The sequence below is a fragment of the Ovis aries genome, chromosome 8, assembly GCF_016772045.2.
Source record: "Ovis aries strain OAR_USU_Benz2616 breed Rambouillet chromosome 8, ARS-UI_Ramb_v3.0, whole genome shotgun sequence".
NCBI lineage: Eukaryota > Metazoa > Chordata > Mammalia > Artiodactyla > Bovidae > Ovis > Ovis aries.
In genome coordinates this window covers 2,167,493-2,187,819 of record NC_056061.1, presented here as the reverse complement: position 1 = coordinate 2,187,819, position 20,327 = coordinate 2,167,493, and the positions used below count along the sequence as shown (strand labels likewise).

The 20,327-nt window shown below is 44.0% G+C and overlaps 1 protein-coding gene and 1 long non-coding RNA gene across 5 annotated transcripts in view; one reads left to right on the top strand and one right to left on the bottom strand.

The window, feature by feature from the left end:
* FILIP1 (filamin A interacting protein 1) overlaps positions 1-20,327 on the top strand; it is a 313,619-nt gene that overhangs the window by 244,957 nt on the left and 48,335 nt on the right. For all 4 annotated transcript variants that reach the window (XM_060419371.1, XM_060419370.1, XM_060419369.1 and 1 more), the window contains one exon: positions 6,444-6,622. In XM_060419371.1, the coding sequence (XP_060275354.1) occupies positions 6,444-6,622 (179 nt within the window). The remainder of the gene's footprint in view (positions 1-6,443; positions 6,623-20,327) is intronic.
* LOC121820137 (uncharacterized) lies at positions 4,750-6,628 on the bottom strand. Its single transcript, XR_006060559.2, has 2 exons — positions 6,480-6,628; positions 4,750-6,353 (listed from the first exon to the last, which is right to left on the bottom strand). It is a non-coding gene; the product is annotated as an uncharacterized LOC121820137 (long non-coding RNA).

The window sequence follows — 20,327 nt, the reverse complement described above, 5'->3', positions numbered from 1 at the left end:
AAATGAGAGAAAGAGGATGCCGCAAGGAGAAAAGATTCCCTTCTACCATTTATAGATTTTTGGTTTCTTAACCCTTTGGGCTTTATAATCAAGTTCTTGCTACTCAGGAGCAAGGGAGTTGCTTCCAAGTTCATGATGCAAGAATCTCATATGTCACTGTTCCATCACCTCCTGGGACTATGAGCAGATAGCCTAGCTCTTGTTCCTAGAAGTCATGCTATATTTGCGTGCATCTGTGATAATTCAGTCCTGTCAGACTCTTCATGAACCTATGGACTGTAACCCATCATGTTCCTCTGTCCATGGGATTCTCCAGGCAAGAATATTGGAGAGGGCTGCCATGCCCTCCTCAAAGGGACCTTCCCGATCCAGGGATCGAACCCGTGTCTCTTATGTCTCCTGCATTAGCAGGTGGGTTCTTTACGGCGAGGGCCACCTGGGAAGCCCAGAAGTCATGCTGTACGTCAAGCCAAAACCCACTGCTCATTCTACTTTCCATACCAAATTAGGCCCAACTAGGTCATCCAACAGAACCCACAAAGGCTGAGCAGTGAACCCAATATGGTAGATCCCCTCCTTGCCAGGTATCTGGGGAGAAATTAAACAGAGAATAGTAAATCCCCCAGAACTCCCTTATACATTACATTATAAAATATCAAAATTCTTAATTCTTAAGCAAAATTTCAAAGAAATTAAGCTTTCGGTTTCTTTCCTTCCCAAATTCTTATTCTGCTTAGCCTTAGCCAGAGAGATTTTAATCTGAGGCATTTTCAAAGATCTTTCAAAGATGAAGTCCTCTATTCTGTTTATTCAAAGAGGCTAAAGATTATTAGGACACATGCAGTTACCATAGTATCAATCTCACATTCATAAATTATTAAAAATGCAAGAAAAGCCGCAGCTCCAAGGTCAATTTATCTCAAGAGGAAAGATATTTCTTGACGTCAGGACTCAGCATAACGCGGACTCATGTTAGTTTCACCAAGACTGGAGCAGAGATTTCAGGGATGTCTGCGGAAGGGAGTGTGGATAGAGGAAATCTTTAGCTCCGACAGGATGCCAGTCAGCATGGGGGCAGCTGTCCCCATCAGATGGAGTCTGCCACCACCAAGAGCTTAATAACTGTGGGGCATGGCGAACCTTGGGTGGGGTGGAGGAATCTGATTGCGTGTACTATCCTTGCCCTCAGTGACACTGATACACATCTCTCTTTTTTCAAAGTTTAGGGATGTTTGAGTGGTGACATCCTCCATGCCTAGGTCTTCCCACCTGCATGTTTAAAATCTCTAAAATCATTTGCTTTTTTCATTCACAATGCCCAGAACTAGGCAACCCATCTCATACCAGTGGTTTTTCTTACTGCGCCCTTATTTCAGGCGGTAGCACCCCTTCTCCCAGGTGACTTTCTGAAACCTGCCTGTCTTGGTGCCGAGTGGGAACCATACCTTACCCAGGTGACCATTCCTCAGAACTTCCCTTCTCTCTCGTGTTTGAACTTTCTAATTCTTAAGTAACGTGTCCTACTCAAGGCAACAAAAGAATTCCCTTTTGTCACAACTTTTCTCCAGTAGGAAGGCTCAGCTGAGTTTTACTGTTACTGTTGTCTTCAACATTTTGACTAGTTTTTCAAATGGTCCCCCTCTTCCTCCATCACTATTTTAGGGACTGTACAGTTTTTTCCTTTTTCTTTTTTTTGCCTTTACTTACCCTATGGTTTCAGGCTTCCCAGGTGGTGCTAGTGGTAAGAATCCACCTGCCAAGGCAGGAGATTCAAGAGACGTGGGTCCATTCCCTGGGTCAGGAAGATCCCCTGGCATAGAAGATGGCAATGCACTTCAGCATTCTTGTCTGGAAAATTCCATGGACAGAGGAGACTGGCAGGCTACAGTCAAAGGAGTTGCAAAAGAGTCAGACACGACTGAGCAACTGAGTGCGTGCGCGCGCACACACACACACACACACACACACACACACACACACACACACACCCTATGCTTTCAGACCCAGACGTTTGTTTTCTGTATATTACCTTCCACATTGTGCATCGTGTGGTCACCCTCCATGAGAGAAGCAAAACCAAGGAGTAATGAGTCTGCCAAGAGGAACCCTTGTTTAACACAAATCTTATCTACGTTTACTTTCTTGAGTTGGATGATCCCCGCTAAGGAGTTTTTCCGCAACACACCCGTGCTTGGACACACCTGCTGCTGTCCTGCCCCACTCCCCTTTCACTTCTCTCATCTTTCCCTCAAAATCTACATCTTTAAGTTTCTTGTGCGTGTTCACTCAGAGCGCATCTGCGATAGCTGACACCCTGGGACTCTCCCCAGATTGTTTCAAATATCCTACCCTGATCTTTTCAAGTTTTAATTCTTAAGTCTGTCTACATGTTATGCAACCAGTTGGAATAGCTGTTGCAGTCTGCAAGAGAGGGGCCCAGTGTGATCTCATGAAGAACCTCCGCAGTTTTACAGCGTGCTCCTCAGATGTCTCCTGGATCCTGACTCCCTCTGTTCTTGGTGAAGGCGGGTGTCATGTTGCTCTGCTCTCTAGGCGCTCCAGCCTCTTCTCCTTCTGTTACCCACTGTGATTCAACAAAGACTAAAATATCTCCTTTTCTATAGCCTTATCTTTCAGAGCATTTAGATCCATTTTCCTTCTGTGTAAATACACTTTGGTCTTTTAGGACCTCCCATTTCCTTTCAAGTAGATTTCTTGCTTCCTAAATTCCTTAATATTCTTCCCCTTAGCCCTATGTTGATAACAGACTAAAAATCAGTTCCTAAATCGTGATTCTTTCATCTGAAACACACTGAAATTTCTCCCCATCTCAAGTCTCTGAACTTCTTCTCCACCAACTTGATTCAGGTACACTCTTTTCTCAGTAAATCTTGGCTTTTGGTGCTATGATGATCTCATTCAATTTTCCTTCCACCTCCATCCAAGTGGAAGCTACATTTCCAAAGGAATCGGTGCCCGTTTCACTTTCACTATTCAGTAATAAGAACTCTCATTCCTCTGTGGTTGAGCCACCGTTTGGAGCCTGAAAACCAAAAGCCATGGGACACAGTGTACATAATTAATGAATCTACAGAGCTCACAGTTATGGGAGGCGGTAGGACAAGCCACACAGGACAAGCCACACACCCCCAAGGGTATGGGGGCCCCTCTTCAGAGTCTCAGGACAAGCCACACAGATACAGGAGGTTAGTCCACCTCAGCTCTCTCCTAGGAGCTCCGTGCCGTTCCAAACAAAGTAACGAGTCACAGGGTCTGGCACGGCTGCCCTATCGCTAGGCATGTCAGTTCTTACATCCAGAATTTAAAACTGAAAGCTAAATCCTCACATGCCAATGCTTTGTTGCCAAAGAGGAATGTATTAGCTTTGCAGTTTAAAATCTGGGTGTGCGGTTCTGGGTGGAAAATGCAGTGTACACATCAGCGTCTCAGCATCCTTCCATAGGCATTCAGGGACAAAAAGACCGTCTTCCTGTTTATGCAGTCAGTACTGAGGTCAAGCAATGCTGATGCAGGTGAGGTGAACATGGCTCCTGACACCAGCCACTTAGGGGCCTAGCCCCAGCATGGTAGCTGCTGAGAACAGAACAGCCAAAGGCCCACAGGGACAGAACATATTTAAGCTAGGGCTGAGCGGTCCCGCCTAGGCTACCCCAGAGCAATTAATATCAGCATACGCTGTGTTTTCTCTAGATGCCCCGACAATGTGTCTCTCTCTGGATATTTCAGTCAACCATCCAATTAACAACGCCCCCATCTTCTCCTCTTTTGAAAGGATGGAGGAATAACTGCAGGAGTCTGACATGTGACTTGAAAGATTAGCTTTAGTATTGACATAAATAGACAGATCACCACCACCAGGTTCCTGTTAGCTTCTCTCCTAAACTTTGGAGGGAGCCGTGAGGGAGAGTTTGAATCCTCAGAGCACAGAGTAGCATTTTATGTAGACAGGGTCAAAACTGAGAAATGAAAAGGCTGGACTTCTAATGCCCAGCTCCCTGTCCCAAATACAACCTTCAAAGATGCCACCCTTCCTTCATTAGGGAGGAGTGGGTCAGGGCATCAAGAAACAGGCAGAAGCTGTTCTTCCAAATAGTCTCAAAAGGAGGGAAGGCCTTGCTTTACAACAAAGTTGTTGTTCAGTTGTTCAGCCGCTTGGTCTCAGCAGGTCACTCTTTGTGACCCCATGGACTTGCAGCACAGCAGGCTTCCCTGTATTTCACTAACTCCTGGAGTTTGCTCAAACTCATGTCTGTCGAGTCGATGATGCCATCCAACCATCTCATCCTCTGTTGCCACTTTATCCTCCTTGCCCTCAATCTTTCCCAGCATCAGAGTCTTTTCCAATAAGTCGGCTCTTCTCATCAGGTGTCCAAAGTATTGGAGTTTCAGCTTCCTGAAGTCAGAAGGATCAAAAAGGGGAAAGAGTTGCTCCTTCTACATTTCTGATGATGTTCCAGCAATGCTTGACAAATTCTATAGCATGTGGTGAAAATCACACTTGTGGAGAGATGCAGAGTGCTTGCGGAGAATATTTTGTAATAGGAGCTGCCTCAGTGAGAAAGTCTCTTGTACAGACTGTCCCATTATCAGAATGCATAAAAGTACAATTAGCCTCCCGGATGATCTCAGGCCTGACAGGCCACCAGGTAGCCTGGGTTTCACCAGTCTGTTGGTCATGTGCTCTTAGGCAAGGGGGGTGGAGGTCTAATCAGAAGGCACTGAGGATTGTGGGGGTGATATCGCTTTTACTTTGGGCCCCATAAATGATTCATTCACAATGAAGGGATATATACAATTGTGGAGGGAACCTCAGATCCTCCTTATGACTGAAGGGCAAACATGGAACATCCAAGGAATAGCTCTGGAGCTGACCCCCACGGAGCTACTCCACCGAGTCTTACGGAGTTGGCTGTGGGATTAAGGACGGGTCCTGGGACTTCCCTGGTGATCCGGTGGTTAGAATCCATCTGCCAATGTAGGGGTCACAGGTTCGATCCCTGGTCCGGGAGGATACCACACGTGGCAGGGCACCTAAGCCAGTGTGCCACAAGTACTGGGCCCATGCTCTAGAGCCCATGCTCGCCAACAAGAGAGGCCACTAAAATGAGAAGCTCAAGCACCACAACTAGAGAGTAGCCCCTGCTTTCCACAATTAGGGAAAGGCTGCCCTCAGCAACAAAGATCCAGTGCAGCTAAAAAAAGAGAATGGATCCTAAATATGTCTGATTCACCCAGAGCAGTGATTCTCAACAGCGGGGTTGGGGTGGCGGGGTGGGGGGCATGGGGACTTTCCCTTCAGGTGACATCTGACAATGTTTGTGGATAGCTTTGTCACAACTGCAGGTTTTAGTACCAGCATCTAGAGGTCACAGGCCAGGGATGACGCTGGGCATCCTCCAATGCACAGGAAATAAGAATTAATTGCCCAGAAACGTCACTAGTGTTGAGGGTTGTGAACTCCTGCACCAGGGTTTGGAGAGGAGAGTAGGATGGGGAACTATCAGTACTGTAAGATTGGGTCCTATTCAACAAACATTTACTGAACACTTATGTTGTCCCAAGCTCTGTGTTAAGCACCAGGAACTAAAAAGATGATCAAGCCATGGTCCCTTAGAGATCTTATAGCCTGGCCAGAGACGTAGGCACAAAAAGCTCTGTAATAATATTTTTAAAGATCTCTTAGTTTGAGATATGTGCTCTCCACAAATTCTGAGACTCTCCCTATATTTAGTATCTCTTAAAAGGAGAGGATTGTGGGTCCTTCACATACTTTTCCTAGAAATTCACTTAACTACAGGCCTTTAAAAAAAAAATGGTTGCAATGATGATAATTTCATTCTACCAGGGGAGGAATTTGGTACATGTGCCTGCCGAGCTCTTTATTTTTGTGAGATTAGGTGGGATGCTCTTCTCTTTATTTCTGAGTACAGGGCTTTGTGCTGTCTCATCAAAACAGTGAGTCTGTTTAGGAACCACACTCGGGTTCATAGAAAAAGATCAAAGGCCAGAAGTTACTACAGCTTTACCACCGCTAGTTCATAGTCAGCTGACCCAGAGAATATGATGGAATAGGGGGGAAAGCAGAGAATAGCAGACCCCATGCCCTCCCCTTCAGGTAATAAATCACTGTGCTTAGTTGCTCAGTCATGTCCCACTCTTTGCGAACCCATGGACTGCAGCCCACCAGACTCTTCTGTCCATGGGATTCTCCAGGCAAGAATAATGGAGCGGGTTGTCATGCCCTCCTCCAGGGGATCTTCCCGACCCAGGGATCGACCCAGGGCTCCCGCACTGCAGGCGGATTCTTCACCATCTGAGCCACCAGGGAGGCCCTGATAAATCAAGAGACAAATGATTATTTATTCAGAGTCGTATGTAAACGAAATAGAATATTAAGCTCTTCCCCATGTTGGCTTACTCAGCTGGACAGACTCGAGGAAAAGCAGAAGGAAACCTACCGGCGCATGCTCGAGCAGCTGCTTCTGGCTGAGAAGTGTCACAGGCGCACGGTGTACGAGCTGGAGAACGAGAAGCACAAGCACACGGACTACATGAACAAGAGCGACGACTTCACCAACCTGCTGGAGCAGGAGCGGGAGAGGTAACTGCGCATGCGCGTCGGGCGGCCGTGCTCTCTTCCTGCCCCCTTCCCTCCAGGGCTCAGGTTTCCATCCAGTGACTCCGGAGGCGTTTGCGTGGGGCCTAATTCCTAACTTCTGAATGGTTTGCAGAGAGTGAGACAGGCTTCGCCTGGAACTATTAATGTGACCATGTTGAGGGTTCATCCAAGTATGACAACACACTGATGTGAAAAGCCAGAAAGCCGTGTTCAGGGAGCTTCCATTTTAACTTGAGCAACGAAGCACCTCCGTTTGAAAAGCCTCTTTACTAATTGCCGTTTGTTAGGAATAATCTATTTTTCCTCTTTGGGATTAAAATCCACTTCTTCGGAGAAACAAGTTACTTGTTTAAACAAATTTAAAAATTTAACCATTTATTAATAAAATGAATCCTATCCATTCTTAACACGGTTATGGAAAATCTTACTATTTGGTTGTTATAAATTACTTAAATAGAATTACCTGTTTAACTTTCTCAGGGTTGCGTATCTCTTAAAACTCGGTGTAAAACAAAACAAATTTAAAAATTCAGTGTATGTGTGTTAGTTGCTTAGTCGTGTCCGACTCTTTGCAACCCCACAGACGTCAAATATGTAGGTAGTTTTCGTAGAGCAGGGATTGCCACATTTGAAGCAGAAACTTCAAATAGAAAGTCTTTGATACTATCCAGCTTTTTCAGCATCTTCTTTTTAGCTTATTCTTTTCCTTTTCCTTCCTTCAGCTGAATGGTAACATCTGTGAATTCCACGATCTTTGAACCAATAACATTGAATCATGATGCTTTGAGTTACCAACCGTGTTCTCGTCTGTGTTTAGGGCTTGCAAGTAAGAGCCATGTGGAAAGAGCTTAACTGGTCCCAGCTTTGCTGTGTCTGTTTAGTTACAAAAAGGAGATCTGATCTTCCCATATTAGTTTATTTGTAGAAAAAGTTATTCTGATAACAGAGTAATTAAAAGCCTGAAACAGAATAGGTTTGTGTTAAAATTTGTGGAAGTTACTGGCTATATTTACTCATTATTGGACTTGGCACATCCCTTGAGGGAGGAGAAATGGATGAGGGAGCAATGGCTGAAGCAGTACGTGTAATACCCTCTTCTTACGGTGTAGCTGGTAAAAAGTCAGCTTTCCAGTGCAGGAGACACAGGGGATGCAGATTCCATCCCCAGTGGAGGAATAAACTGCCACGCACTCCATTCTCGCCTGGAAAATCCCATGGACAGAGGAACCTGGCGCACGCATGCGTGCACCTGCGCATACACACACACACCCCGTTTCTTTAAGCCTGTCTGCTGTTCCTAGAGGCTCAAGTTTAGCAACTTCTTGTTTGGATAAATAGATGGTCTAATTTGATATTTTGGGGAAACCAACCAGAATAAACTCTACCTCCTCAACTTCTATGAACTTTCCAACCTCAAGTATAAGTAGTGAAAACAAGATTTTAATGTTGTTTTAAAATCACGTATATCTAGGTATCTTGTATTGGACTGTGGTCAGCTAATAATAGCAACTTATTCGATATTTCTTTTAAAGATCTGAAATCATAATTTTAGAGAACAGTTGCGTGAGTTATTTTTTGATCTGTTTGTAAACCATTTGGTCTAGAATCAGGTATGTCTGCTTTTTTCTGCAATTTCCCGCCTAAGCTAAATGCCTGAGGTGAATTCACCTACAGTGGTTGATACAAATGAAGCATGTGGATGGAGAGACTGTACTTACCTAGTTGTTTCTTTTTCTTTCTTTTCCTAATTTTTGTGTATTATGAGAATCATGGAAATAATCACAGTTGATGGAGAGCTTTATAGTTCACAAAATACTTTTATAGTCATTATACAATGAGCTTGTCCCAAGTGTATTTATTTTCTAACTTCATGTTGACCAATTAGAGACTAACAATTCCAATTCCCCATCCCTCCACTGGAGTTGTTTAATTTTACTAGAGCAAGTACACAATGATCTCTCATGAGCAAAGTGTCGTGTGTGTGCTTGCCTTCGCTTCAGTCGGGTCTGACTCTTTGTGACGCTATGGACTGTAGCCCCCCAAGCTCCTCTGTCCATGGGATTCTTCAGGCAAGAATACTGGAGTAGATAGCCATTTCCTCCTCCAAAAGTGCTGTGTAGAAGGTTTTAAAAATCAAAATTGCATTTAAAAATTATATGCCTCAAGCTGTTTTTCATAGTAATACACTGATGACCACTACTGGGATATGTCGCCAAAAGTACATGCTTATCCAACTACTCTACGGCTTTGAAATAGTATTTTTGACTCAACAGGTTATACTTCAGTGCTTTATATATTTTCCTGTCAGTGTTCCTGTCCAGGCCACCCCCCGACTGATTGCCAGCGCACATGCTGTGGGTCCACGCTCAGCAGACACTCATTATGCTAAATTAGACACCCTCACTAGGAGGACTGTGATAACTTAAGGTGGCATTCTCTGCATTTCTCTGTGTTCTGAAGCAGCCACAGTGACTGGCTTTGCTGAATTCCTGGAGCAGTGAAGCCTTTAGGATTTTCTCAAAGGTCAGGCCCGGGAATCCTGCTGCCCTTTGGAAGCAGCCCTACTAAATCTGCTTGGGGTTAAATCCTTCTTTGAAGTAAGCGATCATAATTAGATCTGCTTATGGGGGCTGGCAGTTTGCTGACCTGGGGCTTGCTTTCCTGTGGGCAATGTCACCAGGGGCCTGTCCCCCGCAGGCCCTGGGCCGTGACTCAGGGAGGCCCCAGCGCCCCAAGTGGCTGCCGCACCTGGACTACAGCTGACGGAGAGCTGGCTTTTCTGAGCCTGAATGGGAGTCCCGGCATAGACTATTTCGAGTACTTCATTTGCTTTTTTGTTTTGCTCTTCCTTCCCTCTTTGTCCAGAAAAGTCCCTTTTGTGAGGGGAAAAAAGAGAAGAGAGAAAGAGAGCCAAGAACTTTCCTTCAGAAACATTTCCCTTTGTTTTTCCTGTGAGCATGAGTCGGGGAAGGAAAAAAGTGAGACTTGAGATAAGCCCAGGTGGTTTGCTCCTTAGAATCACCCAGCTTCTACGGCAGGTGCGGCTCTGCAGGCTGCCTCCATCTAGACAGCTTTCTGATTAGGTGGTGGCCAGAGGAGGGGGTGCAAAGCCAGGGGACTCGCCAGATAGGCGCGGCACCTAGGCTCCATTGTCTGTGCTTGTCCCTCATTTGAAACGCCCCTGATGCTGGGAAAGACTGAAGGCAGGAGGAGAAGGGAATGGCAGAGGATGAGATGGTTGGATGGCGTCACCAACTCAATGGACATGAGTCTGAATAAACTCCGGGAGTTGGTGATGGGCAGGAAGGCCTGGTGTGCTGCAGCCCATGGGGTTGCAAAGCGTCAGACAAGACTGAGCAACTGAACTGACTCTGTGTTTCTCACATCCTCTGGAAAATGGTTAAAAATAATAAAAAGGGACCCAGGCAGATAGCGGAGAAGGCAATGGCACCCCACTCTAGTATTCTTGCCTGGAAAATCCTGTGGACAGAGGAGCCTGGTAGGCTGCAGTCCATGGGGTCTCGAAGAGTCAGACATGACTGAGCGACTTCACTTTCACTTTTCACTTTCATGCATTGAAGAAGGAAATGGCAACCCACTCCAGCGTTCTTGCCTGGAGAATCCCAGGGACCGGGGAGCCTGGTGGGCTGCCGTGTATGGGGTCACACAGAGTCAGACACGACTGAAGTGACTTAGCAGCAGCAGCAGCAGCAGCAGGCAGATAGGATCAGTAGCAATCAAGATTCAGAGAAATCCTTGGTTAAAAAAAAAAAAAAGCTTTGGCTTAATGAGCATTGCAAAAGCCTTCTGAGGTCAGTCCTTCCAAGTCTCTCATTCTACAGGTTGAGTAACTGGTGCCCAGGATAAACGACGTGGCTCAACTGAGACCACAGAGCAGGCCACTGGGCCAGCACTGTTGTACGAATGAGTCCCTTGTGCAGAATGGCTTGTTTTATGGTTTCTTTGTATGTGTAGGCTCCCCGCCTCCAAGCTCTTATGTCCAAACTATGACATAGAATCTTATTAATAAAAGGCAGAATTATGGTTATCAGGAGGATATAAGCAGATATTTTAGGACCAGTGGTGACTTTAGACTGTCAAGATAGGAGAAGCTTTGGAACAGCATCTGTTGGAAGGAGCAGCCTGGGGGCTTGTTTTGGAGCAGAGTTTGAGTAGCACACTCCACTTCTGGTGCATTCTGATGGGAGACTGACGCCGGTTATAGCGCAGGTAAATAAAGCACCCCTCCAAGCTACCCCATTGCTGTGACCACTGACCGGGACCCTGAAAGTGTAAAAACTAAGGAAGCAGAAGCTATTTTTCACTTTTCAGAAGTTGTTAAATTCATCCTATATAAAAATTTCACAGACTAAGTGCCTAACATGGCCAATGTATTTCCCTGGGCTTCCCTTACTCTAAATCAGAAGACTGATCATAATCTACTACCATCATTTACTTCACGTTTATTTTTACAAATAGTTGCAGTTATATTCCCAAGTTGGGAATAATTATATTCCCAAGTTGGGAATAATTATATTCCCAAATCAAAAAGTGAAAATAGCATAAAAAATGCACTCGCTTAGCTAGCACTATTTACAATGTACATGAAAGTATCCTTCGTTGCATTAAGATTCGATAAAGACCATTTTAACTGTTATATTCTCCATATTTTGAGTCAGCTTGATCTTACAAGACATAATTCTGAGCACATGAGATCACCCTCCGAGTTTATAACTTTATTCTCTGTATGAACTGAAAAACTGGTAATTTTAATCATGCACTGCTCTAGGGCTCAAGAATGTCAGAATACAGAGAATACAGTTACATCAAAAAGTAGTTTGGAACTTACAGAAATATTTGAGGGGGATGTATGTACATGTCTGTGTGTATAAATGACGTGAGGAGGGCTGTCTTAAATCTTTAACCAGAGCTATAAATTTGAAAGCTTTTGGATTCTATAGGCTCAACTGGGCCTATATAAGTAACTACATCATCATGTAGTATTGCAGCAAGCCTTCCAAGTATAGGTTTGATTTTTTATAAAAACTATAAACCAGCATCTCAAGAGAAATCTCTTCACTAGTGCATGCAGGAGCAGGGGCCTGATAAAGGGGAAATTTTCAAGCCCTGTTCTGATGGTGTTCCTTTCGGCCTGGCAAGCGGGGACAGGCTACACCATTGCTCTCGCCTGTGTCCAGGAATGACCAGAGCAGGTTTGTGAAGTCGCTCTAGTGGCCTGGGATCCTAGGAGGTATTCTTGGCCCGCATTATAGAAGATGCACATCTGGTTCCCTGGCATATTTCCCTTAAGTTTCTCCGATTTAGCTGCCTTATCTCTATCACAATAAAATGGACTTTTCTCCTTGGTAGCACTTTGTAGAAAAGTATCGCTGCTGATATGTAAACCATCAAGTCTGATCACACAGACAGTAATCGATAGGTGGGAGGTATTGGCAGGAAACAGCAGAGCCTTCTTGTCTGTGCTTAGCCTGAGGCTTTATGCTGCTCATTAGTGGGTTAGCTGTCATTGACACCCCTGATACACTGGACACACACACGTCTTGTTTAATCCTTATAAAACTGTATGAAGGGACTTCCCTGGTGGTCCTGTGGTTAAAAAAAAAAAAAATCTGCCTGCCAATGTGGTTTCAATCCCTGGTCCGGAAAGATTCTACATGTTATGGGTCACCTAAGCCTGTGCCCCACAACTACGGCTGAGCCACTGCTCTAGAACCCATGCTCCACAACAAGGGAAGCCACCGAAGTGAGAAGCCCCTGACCACAGCCAGGAGTAGCCCCCACTCTCTGAAACTAGAGAGAGCTGGCACACAGCAAAGAAGACCCAGGGCAGCCAAAATAACGAATTAAAAATAGATAAATGTCTTTTAAAACTGTATGAAGTGTAGTGATTATCCCTAGAAGATGGGAAAGCAGACTAAATTCCTTCCACCAAGGTCACTTGCCAACAGTTAATTGGAAGAATCAATGTTTGAACTGAATTTCTTACAGTAAAAACTGACAACAACAAAAGAAACGTTTTCCACTTCCAAGTTCTTATCTTCTGATTGAAATGAACACCTCATTTCTCCAATGTTTAGAGGAAGGAAAGATACCTTAAAATGTTGATTCCTTGGATGGCACATCCATTCTGTCTGTGGGTTCAGGATTCAAATTCATAGACTTTAACTTGTCATGAGATATGCCACCTACCACTCCAGTTACTCTTGCCTGGAAAATCCCATGGATGGAGGAGCCTGGTAGGCTGTAGTCCATGGGATCACTAAGAGTCGGAAAGGACTGAGCGACTTCACTTTCACTTTTCACCTTTCACTTTCATGCATTGGAGAAGGAAATGGCAACCCACTCCAGTGTTCTTGCCTGGAGAATCCCAGGGACGGGAAAGCCTGGTGGGCTGCCATCTATGGGGTCGCACAGAGTCGGATGCGACTGAAGTGACTTAGCAGCAGCATCAATATCCTACTGACTAAGAAAATTACTAGGAATAGACAGCTTCTAAGAAAGGAGAGGAATTAGAATTCAGAGACTCAATCACGGTTTGACAGTTCACCTTCTGAAACAATGCCAGGACCAAACTCCACCTTCCAATTCCTCTTACTCTTGTGATATGCAAATCCTAATGGAAAATGTGATTGGAATGATGGAGGTTGAGGTGGTTTAGACTTCGCACAGCTAGGGCATTTGTGTTGAGGGGTAAGTGGGAACTGTGTAAAGGAAGTGATGTGTCTTACTTAAAGGGACCAGTCAATCAGTGACTCAGATAACTTCCCAAAGTTGCAAGATGGAAAAGGAGTTGGTCCTCTGAAAAGACCCCAGTCATTAACCTATCTACTATTAGCACTTGGAACTAGGAGCCTGCTACTCATCCTGACCTGGGCACTCCATGGATGAAATATGAATAAGCCCACTAAAAATGCCCTTGAGGTTCATTTCACCAGATCCCAGCTCTACAAAAATGCCAAGCCTTCAGTGGATGCAATTGTTTTCCAAGCTTTGTAGAGTTCTCGTTCTCATTGAATTAACAGCCTCTGATCTAAGATTCTTCAGTTTTAGTAATAAAACTTTGAACAGATATGCCAGGGAAGATTGATTATCTGATCAATGTAATTTCCTAACTAATCAAAGGTTATGATATGAATTAATTTACTTTTTCTGTTTTGGAAAATATTTCTCAAATATATTTTACTTTTTTATGAAAATGTTGAATATATCACAAGATCCAATTAAGTCGTATTTGATGATTCAGGATCTTATAGTGCTGCACCCTGAGTAATTCTGTATGTTACAACCTCAGGGCCTATTAGATTAGATTCAAATCCAAATGTCAATTATGGCTGCATTTTACTGTGGATAGGATGGTGGAAAATGTTTTCCAGATATGAGGGTTTAACCTGGCTAACCAAAAATTTTAGTTAATTTAGATTCAGCATATTTGAACTTTTACAACAACAGCAACAGAACTTGAACCAAGAGGGACTCTGATACTAATCTAAAGGGCAGGATAATAACTGAAGAAAATTGGCCAGGAGAAAGGAAACATATTGAAAGGGAGGGCTTGAGAGACAACAGGCAAGAAACGTATTTTACTGCCTAAGATTTTAGCATGTAAGACTACATCAGTCCTGTTATTTGATACACTTTATTAAAGGAAAGTCCTAGGAAACGTGAGAATAGGGAATGTATCTGTAGTTTGAATGTGAGAGATAAAGGGTGGCCAGCTCATCAGAGTCTCTCTGGACCAGAATCAATCACCAAATTGTTCTCTTTTGATTTCAGGAAGTTGCCAGACAGCTCTGGAAACTCTAAATACCTGAGCCACTGAAGGGGCCTCTTCTGAGAGAAACAGAGGCAGCTTCTTTCACAGAACTTTTTTTCCTTCTGTTGAATGACTTTGTCAATGCTGGTCACACCCAGTTAGCCCGGAAGTGGACAGCTGTCTGGACAGAAATCACAGAGGTCACACACTCAGATGCCTTAGGTGCCAGGGAAATAGCTGAAGGGCACAGGTCCAGCTGTTTAGCACACACTGCATACATGGAGGGATTCCCGGGATGCAGAGAGCCAGCTCTGACTACCAGGAGAAGTCACCATCCAGCTCAGTCCAGTTGACCCTGGCTCAGGGTCTCCAATTCAGATTTTTCAGGAAAAGGAAGAACTCTGATTCGAGTAAAATCTTCTGAGTCAGTGTTCACTCAAATTTATAAAACAATGTGCAGTGAACAAAACTCACCTGTTGGCTATTGAGTCTCTAATGCAGCTGGTTTGAACCTTGATGACCTAGACATTAGGGAGGCTAGGGCCTCAGAGGAAGCATGACAGGAGAATCCTGCTGAATAGTGTGTTCTGTTGATGGTGATGAACTAGCTCATTGAGACACTCTCTTGGAGCATATGAAACAGAAAGAAATAAAGACAACAGAAGCCAAGGAAAAACTCAGCAGAGACAGAAATTCGAAGAATAAGGAATACCTCCCTCACAGGACTGGGTTTCAGTAGACGCCTCTCTCTGACCAGGTGCCAAGCACTGGGTCACAAGTGAGTGCTCTCAAGTTACTGCCGCTGCGGGTGTGTGCTCCGCAGGTGCACAATCTTCCACTTCTCCCAGGGCCTGAGTGGCTGTGGAGACAGTTTTCTGCATTAACTCATTCGGGGGTATTCTTTCCCAGAATTCCCTGGGTGACTCTGTCCCTTACTACTTCAAAAGACTGTCATTCAATTTTAATATTGTTACAGCTTTTCATTTGCCAACCCCATTTTAAGAATTTACTGCAGTGTGATAATAATTGGATTTTTTTAACCTAATTTCTTCTGTCACCCTGTGACCTGGTCCTCATTTGAGCAGCCAGCCAAAAGAAATTATCGCCTCTAGGGAAAGTGGTCACAGCTGGAGGAGGGAAGTCAATAGCTTGCCTCCTGGATTCCAGAAGCAAGTACATAGGTGTAGCTTGAGATAGAATATATAATCAAGTTGATTCAATTTTTGTCATTCCTCCTTTCCCGTTTAGATAAGCTGCTTCTCTTAAGAGAAGAGCAAGACAGCAAGAGAAGTCAGTGTCCCGGGAAAAGACAGTGCGAAAGAAGAGGCTCTGTTCTGAGTTTGCTTGGGGTGTGGGGTTGGGGGTGGAAAAGTGGAGAGGAATATGAACCCCAGATATATGGGTGTGAAGAGCTTGAGAATGGAGCCATCACTAGGTAGAGCCCAAGAGTGTCTCAGCCTGCTTGGGCTGTGTGGCTGAAATAGAAGTTTATTTTCTCGCAGTTCTGGATGCTGGAAGTTCAAGATCAGGCTGCCAGAACTGCCGGGGTCTGGTGAGGCCCCACTTCCTGACCTGCAGACGTCCCCCTTCTCGCTGTGTTCTCACATGGTCTTTTCTCTGCGTGTGGACGTGGAGAGGTCTTATCAGAGGGCCTCCAGTTCTGTTGGATTAGTACCCTACCCTTACGACTTCATTTAACCTTAATTACCTTTATAAAGTTGTATCTACAAACACAGTCACACTGGGGGTATGCCTTCAATACATGAATTTCAGGGAGCAAATAGCAAAGGGCATGGCAAAACTTGCGATTCTCCAATAACTCAAGAGAAAGAGAATAAAACTTGGTATTTGATGAGTCTAGCTGGAGAGAGCATGGCATAGCTTCAGTATCCTGCCACCCTAAAGGGATATCCAGACTTTTTTCCCCCTGTGTCCCCGAAAGGCCATGGGAATAGCTGATTCAGGGCCGGATGTGAGAACAGAACTGTGACCCATTTGGATCGGCAGTTTGAGCAGGAGGATAACTGAGGCCAGAGACCACAGTGTGCATCTCAGAGAATGCCAGCGTGGAAGGATGATGCCTCCGTGACCTCTCCCTCATCCCCGATGGCCCAACCCAGCCCCAGCTCCAGAAATGGAGTCCTGAAGGGGACACTGATTGACCGAGGGGTCTTTAGATTTGCAAAGGAAAACCTCTGAGTTTACCCAGAATTAACTAAGATGAAGTAGGATGGGGCAGAGGCTGCGGTGGTGGCAGCAGCTGGTCAGTGTAAGATGGCAGCGGGCGAGGCAGCTGGGCCTGGGACAGCGGGAGCAGCTGCTGGCAGAAGGGGGCCCGAGACAGGAAGCTGGGTGCTGGGCCTCGGCGACTCACGTGCTTGTGTCTGCTCCAGCCAGACACCCCGCCTTGACCTACCCATCCTTCAGTGAATCCACAGACGTGATTTCTCAGGGGCTCAGCCTGGTCCTGCTTTGGAGATAAAGGAGGAAAGAACTGCTGTTTTACTTAAAAAAAAAAAAGATAAAATGGAATGGGAGCTCATAACAGAAATAAAGAGACACAGAAATATGAAGATAATCGCATTTCTTGCACACATGAGTTCGAGGCCTGCAGTTAGCACACCGTTCATTAGTAATTATCCCTCTGTGTGCCTGTGTACTAAGGAGAAAGAAGTAGTATCGTGGCTGGTCCCCAGACAGCACTAGTGGTAAAGAACCCACCTGCCAATACAGGAGACGCAAGAGACTCGGGTTCCATCCCTGGGTCGGGAAGATCCCCTGGGGGAGGACATGGCAACCCACTCCAGCATTCTGGCCTGGAGCATCCCATGGACAGAGGAACCTGTGGCTACAGTCCACGGGGTTGCAGAGTCAGACACGACTGAAAGAACTTAACCCACACGCACGTGGCTGGTTCCAGAGTACTGGGGGCTTCCCAGGTGCTCAGCGATAAAGAATCTGCTGCCAAAAGGAGATGCTGGTCGATGCCTGGGTTGGGGAGATCCCCTGGAGGAGGAAATGGCAACCTACTCCAGTATCCATGCCTGGAAAATTCCATGGATGGAGGAACCTGGCAGACTACAGTCCACAGGGTTGCAGAGTTGGATATGAGTGAGCATGCACCGCACATGCACCAGAGTACTGCGGGCGGGCGTAGGAATGTTTTGGGAAATTAAGAGGGTCATCTGAGCTAAGTTTAACTTCTTCAATTACAGTTAACTTCTTGCCTGGGTTACTCTAGCTACGTGGTACTAGAACCCCTCAATATCTGCCACCTAGGGACAAGCTGTTTTCTCAAGTCACCTGCTTTACTTTGGGAGCCAGAGAGCCCTGGATTCAAATTCTGACTGCCACTTACTAGACCAGTCAGATAAGTCTTGGACAAGCATCTAACCTCTCTGATTCTTTATCTATAGAATGGGGATAATCTATCTCATAAAGTTGTTTATGGTCATGAGACAATGAATACGAAGCCCTTTCCACAAGGCATAGGGTATAATGCCTAAGGGTGGTCATTTCTTCTGCTTACAAACTCACTCGAACACACAGTGTATCAAACACACTCAGAAGAAAACTATGACAGTTCCATTAAATCACAATTTACATTTTCTCAAACTAAGACATTTTGAGAACAATGCAAAATAGTAGAAAAGTAAACTCTACTGTTGTCTCATGGGGTTGCTGTTTTGTATTTAGATTATAGGAAAACTGAAAAGCTACTACCAAGAGAGAATTCAATAAGATGAGGCAGTGGGACTTCCCTAGAGGTCCAGTGGTTAAGAATCCACCTTCCAATGCAGGGGACATGAGATCAATCCCTGGTCAGGGAACCAAGATCCCACAGACCTCGGGGTAACTAAGACCTGTGCAGTGCAACTAAAGAGCCCTCAGGCTGCAACTGGAGAAGCCAGCTCGAGCCAACTACCAAGCCTGTGTGCTCTAAAGCCCATGCTCCACAACAAGAGAACATTCACCACAGCTAGAGAGAAGGCCCATACATAGCAACTAGAAACAGCCCACACACAGCAACAAAGACCAGTACAGCCAAATAAATAAATAAAAATTGAGAGAAAAAAAAAAAGATGAGGTGGCAAAGTATAAAGCTACATATTGTCAATATTCAACTATCAAGTTTTCATATTTCCAAAGGACAAAATAGTATGAACTATATTAAATATTAACTATTTAAGAATAAACTTAAGAATGTGAAAGAGCTACATACAGAAAAAGTTTTAGTGCTACCTGCTGCTGCTGCTGCTGCTAAATCGCTTCAGTCGTGTCTGACTCTGTGCGACCCCATAGACGGCAGCCCACCAGGCTCCCCTGTCCCTGGGATTCTTCAGGCAAGAACACTGGAGTGGGTTGCCATTTCCTTCTCCAATGCATGAAAGTGAAAAGTGAAAGTGAAGTCGCTCAGTCATGTCGGACCCTCAGCGACCCCATGGACTGCAGCCCACCAGGCTCCTCCGTCCATGGGATTTTCCAGGCAAGAGCACTGGAGTGGGGTGCCATCGCCTTCTCCGTTAGTGCTACCTAGAGATATGAAAAATATTGAGACCAACAGAAAGGCTTATCATTCTAGGACTGGAGAACTAACGTTGCAAAGCTATCATCTCCATATATTAATCCACAGATTTACTGTGGTCCTAATAAAAATATCATTGGGTTTTTTTTAAGCATGAGAACTAGTGAAGTTATTCTAAAGTTCATATAAAAAAATACACAAGCAAGAATAGTCAGATATTGAAAAGTAAAGAAGAGAAGAAAAGTTTCCAGGAAAAAAGTTGCCAGAAAAAAACCCCCATATTAAAACCACAGTAAGTCAAATAGTGTGGCATTGGTACATGAATGGACAGATCAATGGAGCTGATATATTTTAGGAAATAGACTATAGTATATATAAAAATTTAATATATGTTAAAGATAGCATTCCAAATCAGTTTGGAAAAAACTGATCTCTTAGTAATGGCTCTTATTAATGGGTCTCAGTAATGGGTCTCTTAGTAATGGCTAATTACTAATTACTAAATTATAGTCATTTTAATGTATAGGATAGGTGACTTATTTGTAAACATGAGGATATTTGCTCATTGTAACTAAGGTTATTTTTTTCTGTCCTGACTTGGTTTCTACCATTTCAGGAGAACCATCAATTTAATAGCTGTGGTTCATCTCAAGGGAAGATTTAGCATTTATTTTTTAAGTTTCCAAAGGATAGATAAATACCATGTAATAAAAAATATATATATTTGAAGAATAAAATATATAGCAGGAAAATGATTTTCTTAAAAAAAAAAGCAGTATTTTGATTTTTAGCCACATAAAATTTTACGAGAAGTAAAATATGTGGTAACTATAGGTATCCTTTGGGAGAAAAACTACTATAGTAACTTTGTGGAGGTCATACATTTACAGCTATTTTTCTGTAACTTTGTATATTTTAAAAATTAATACATTAAAAAGAAATGACAACACATTTTATTAAGTGAAAAGAATAAAAGCTTAAGCCCAGTTTGGACTGATTTACTAGAATAATTTGGGGAATAATTATTTTCTTTCCCCAACAGCTGCATAGAGCAATGAGAAAAAAAAAAATAAAGCTAATCTAAAGAGTTATATTTAATTATCGAACTGAGGGATTTAAATGCATGTATTTTTCAGAGAAGTTATTATCGGTTATTAAATGAAGTTTGGATACAAATTCACTTATTTTGAAAGTTAATGCAAATTTAGCTTGTAATTTTGAGGTAAAAAAGTTGATTGTAAGTGGTACAGTATATGTATGAAAATAAAAACTCATGCCTATCTTCACAGTTAATCTGAAAGCTCTCAGGAACTAGAGCAGATGGGAAGTTTTAAGAAACACACCAAAAAAGTCATTAGGAAATATCAAACAGCTCAGCTAGAATGGAA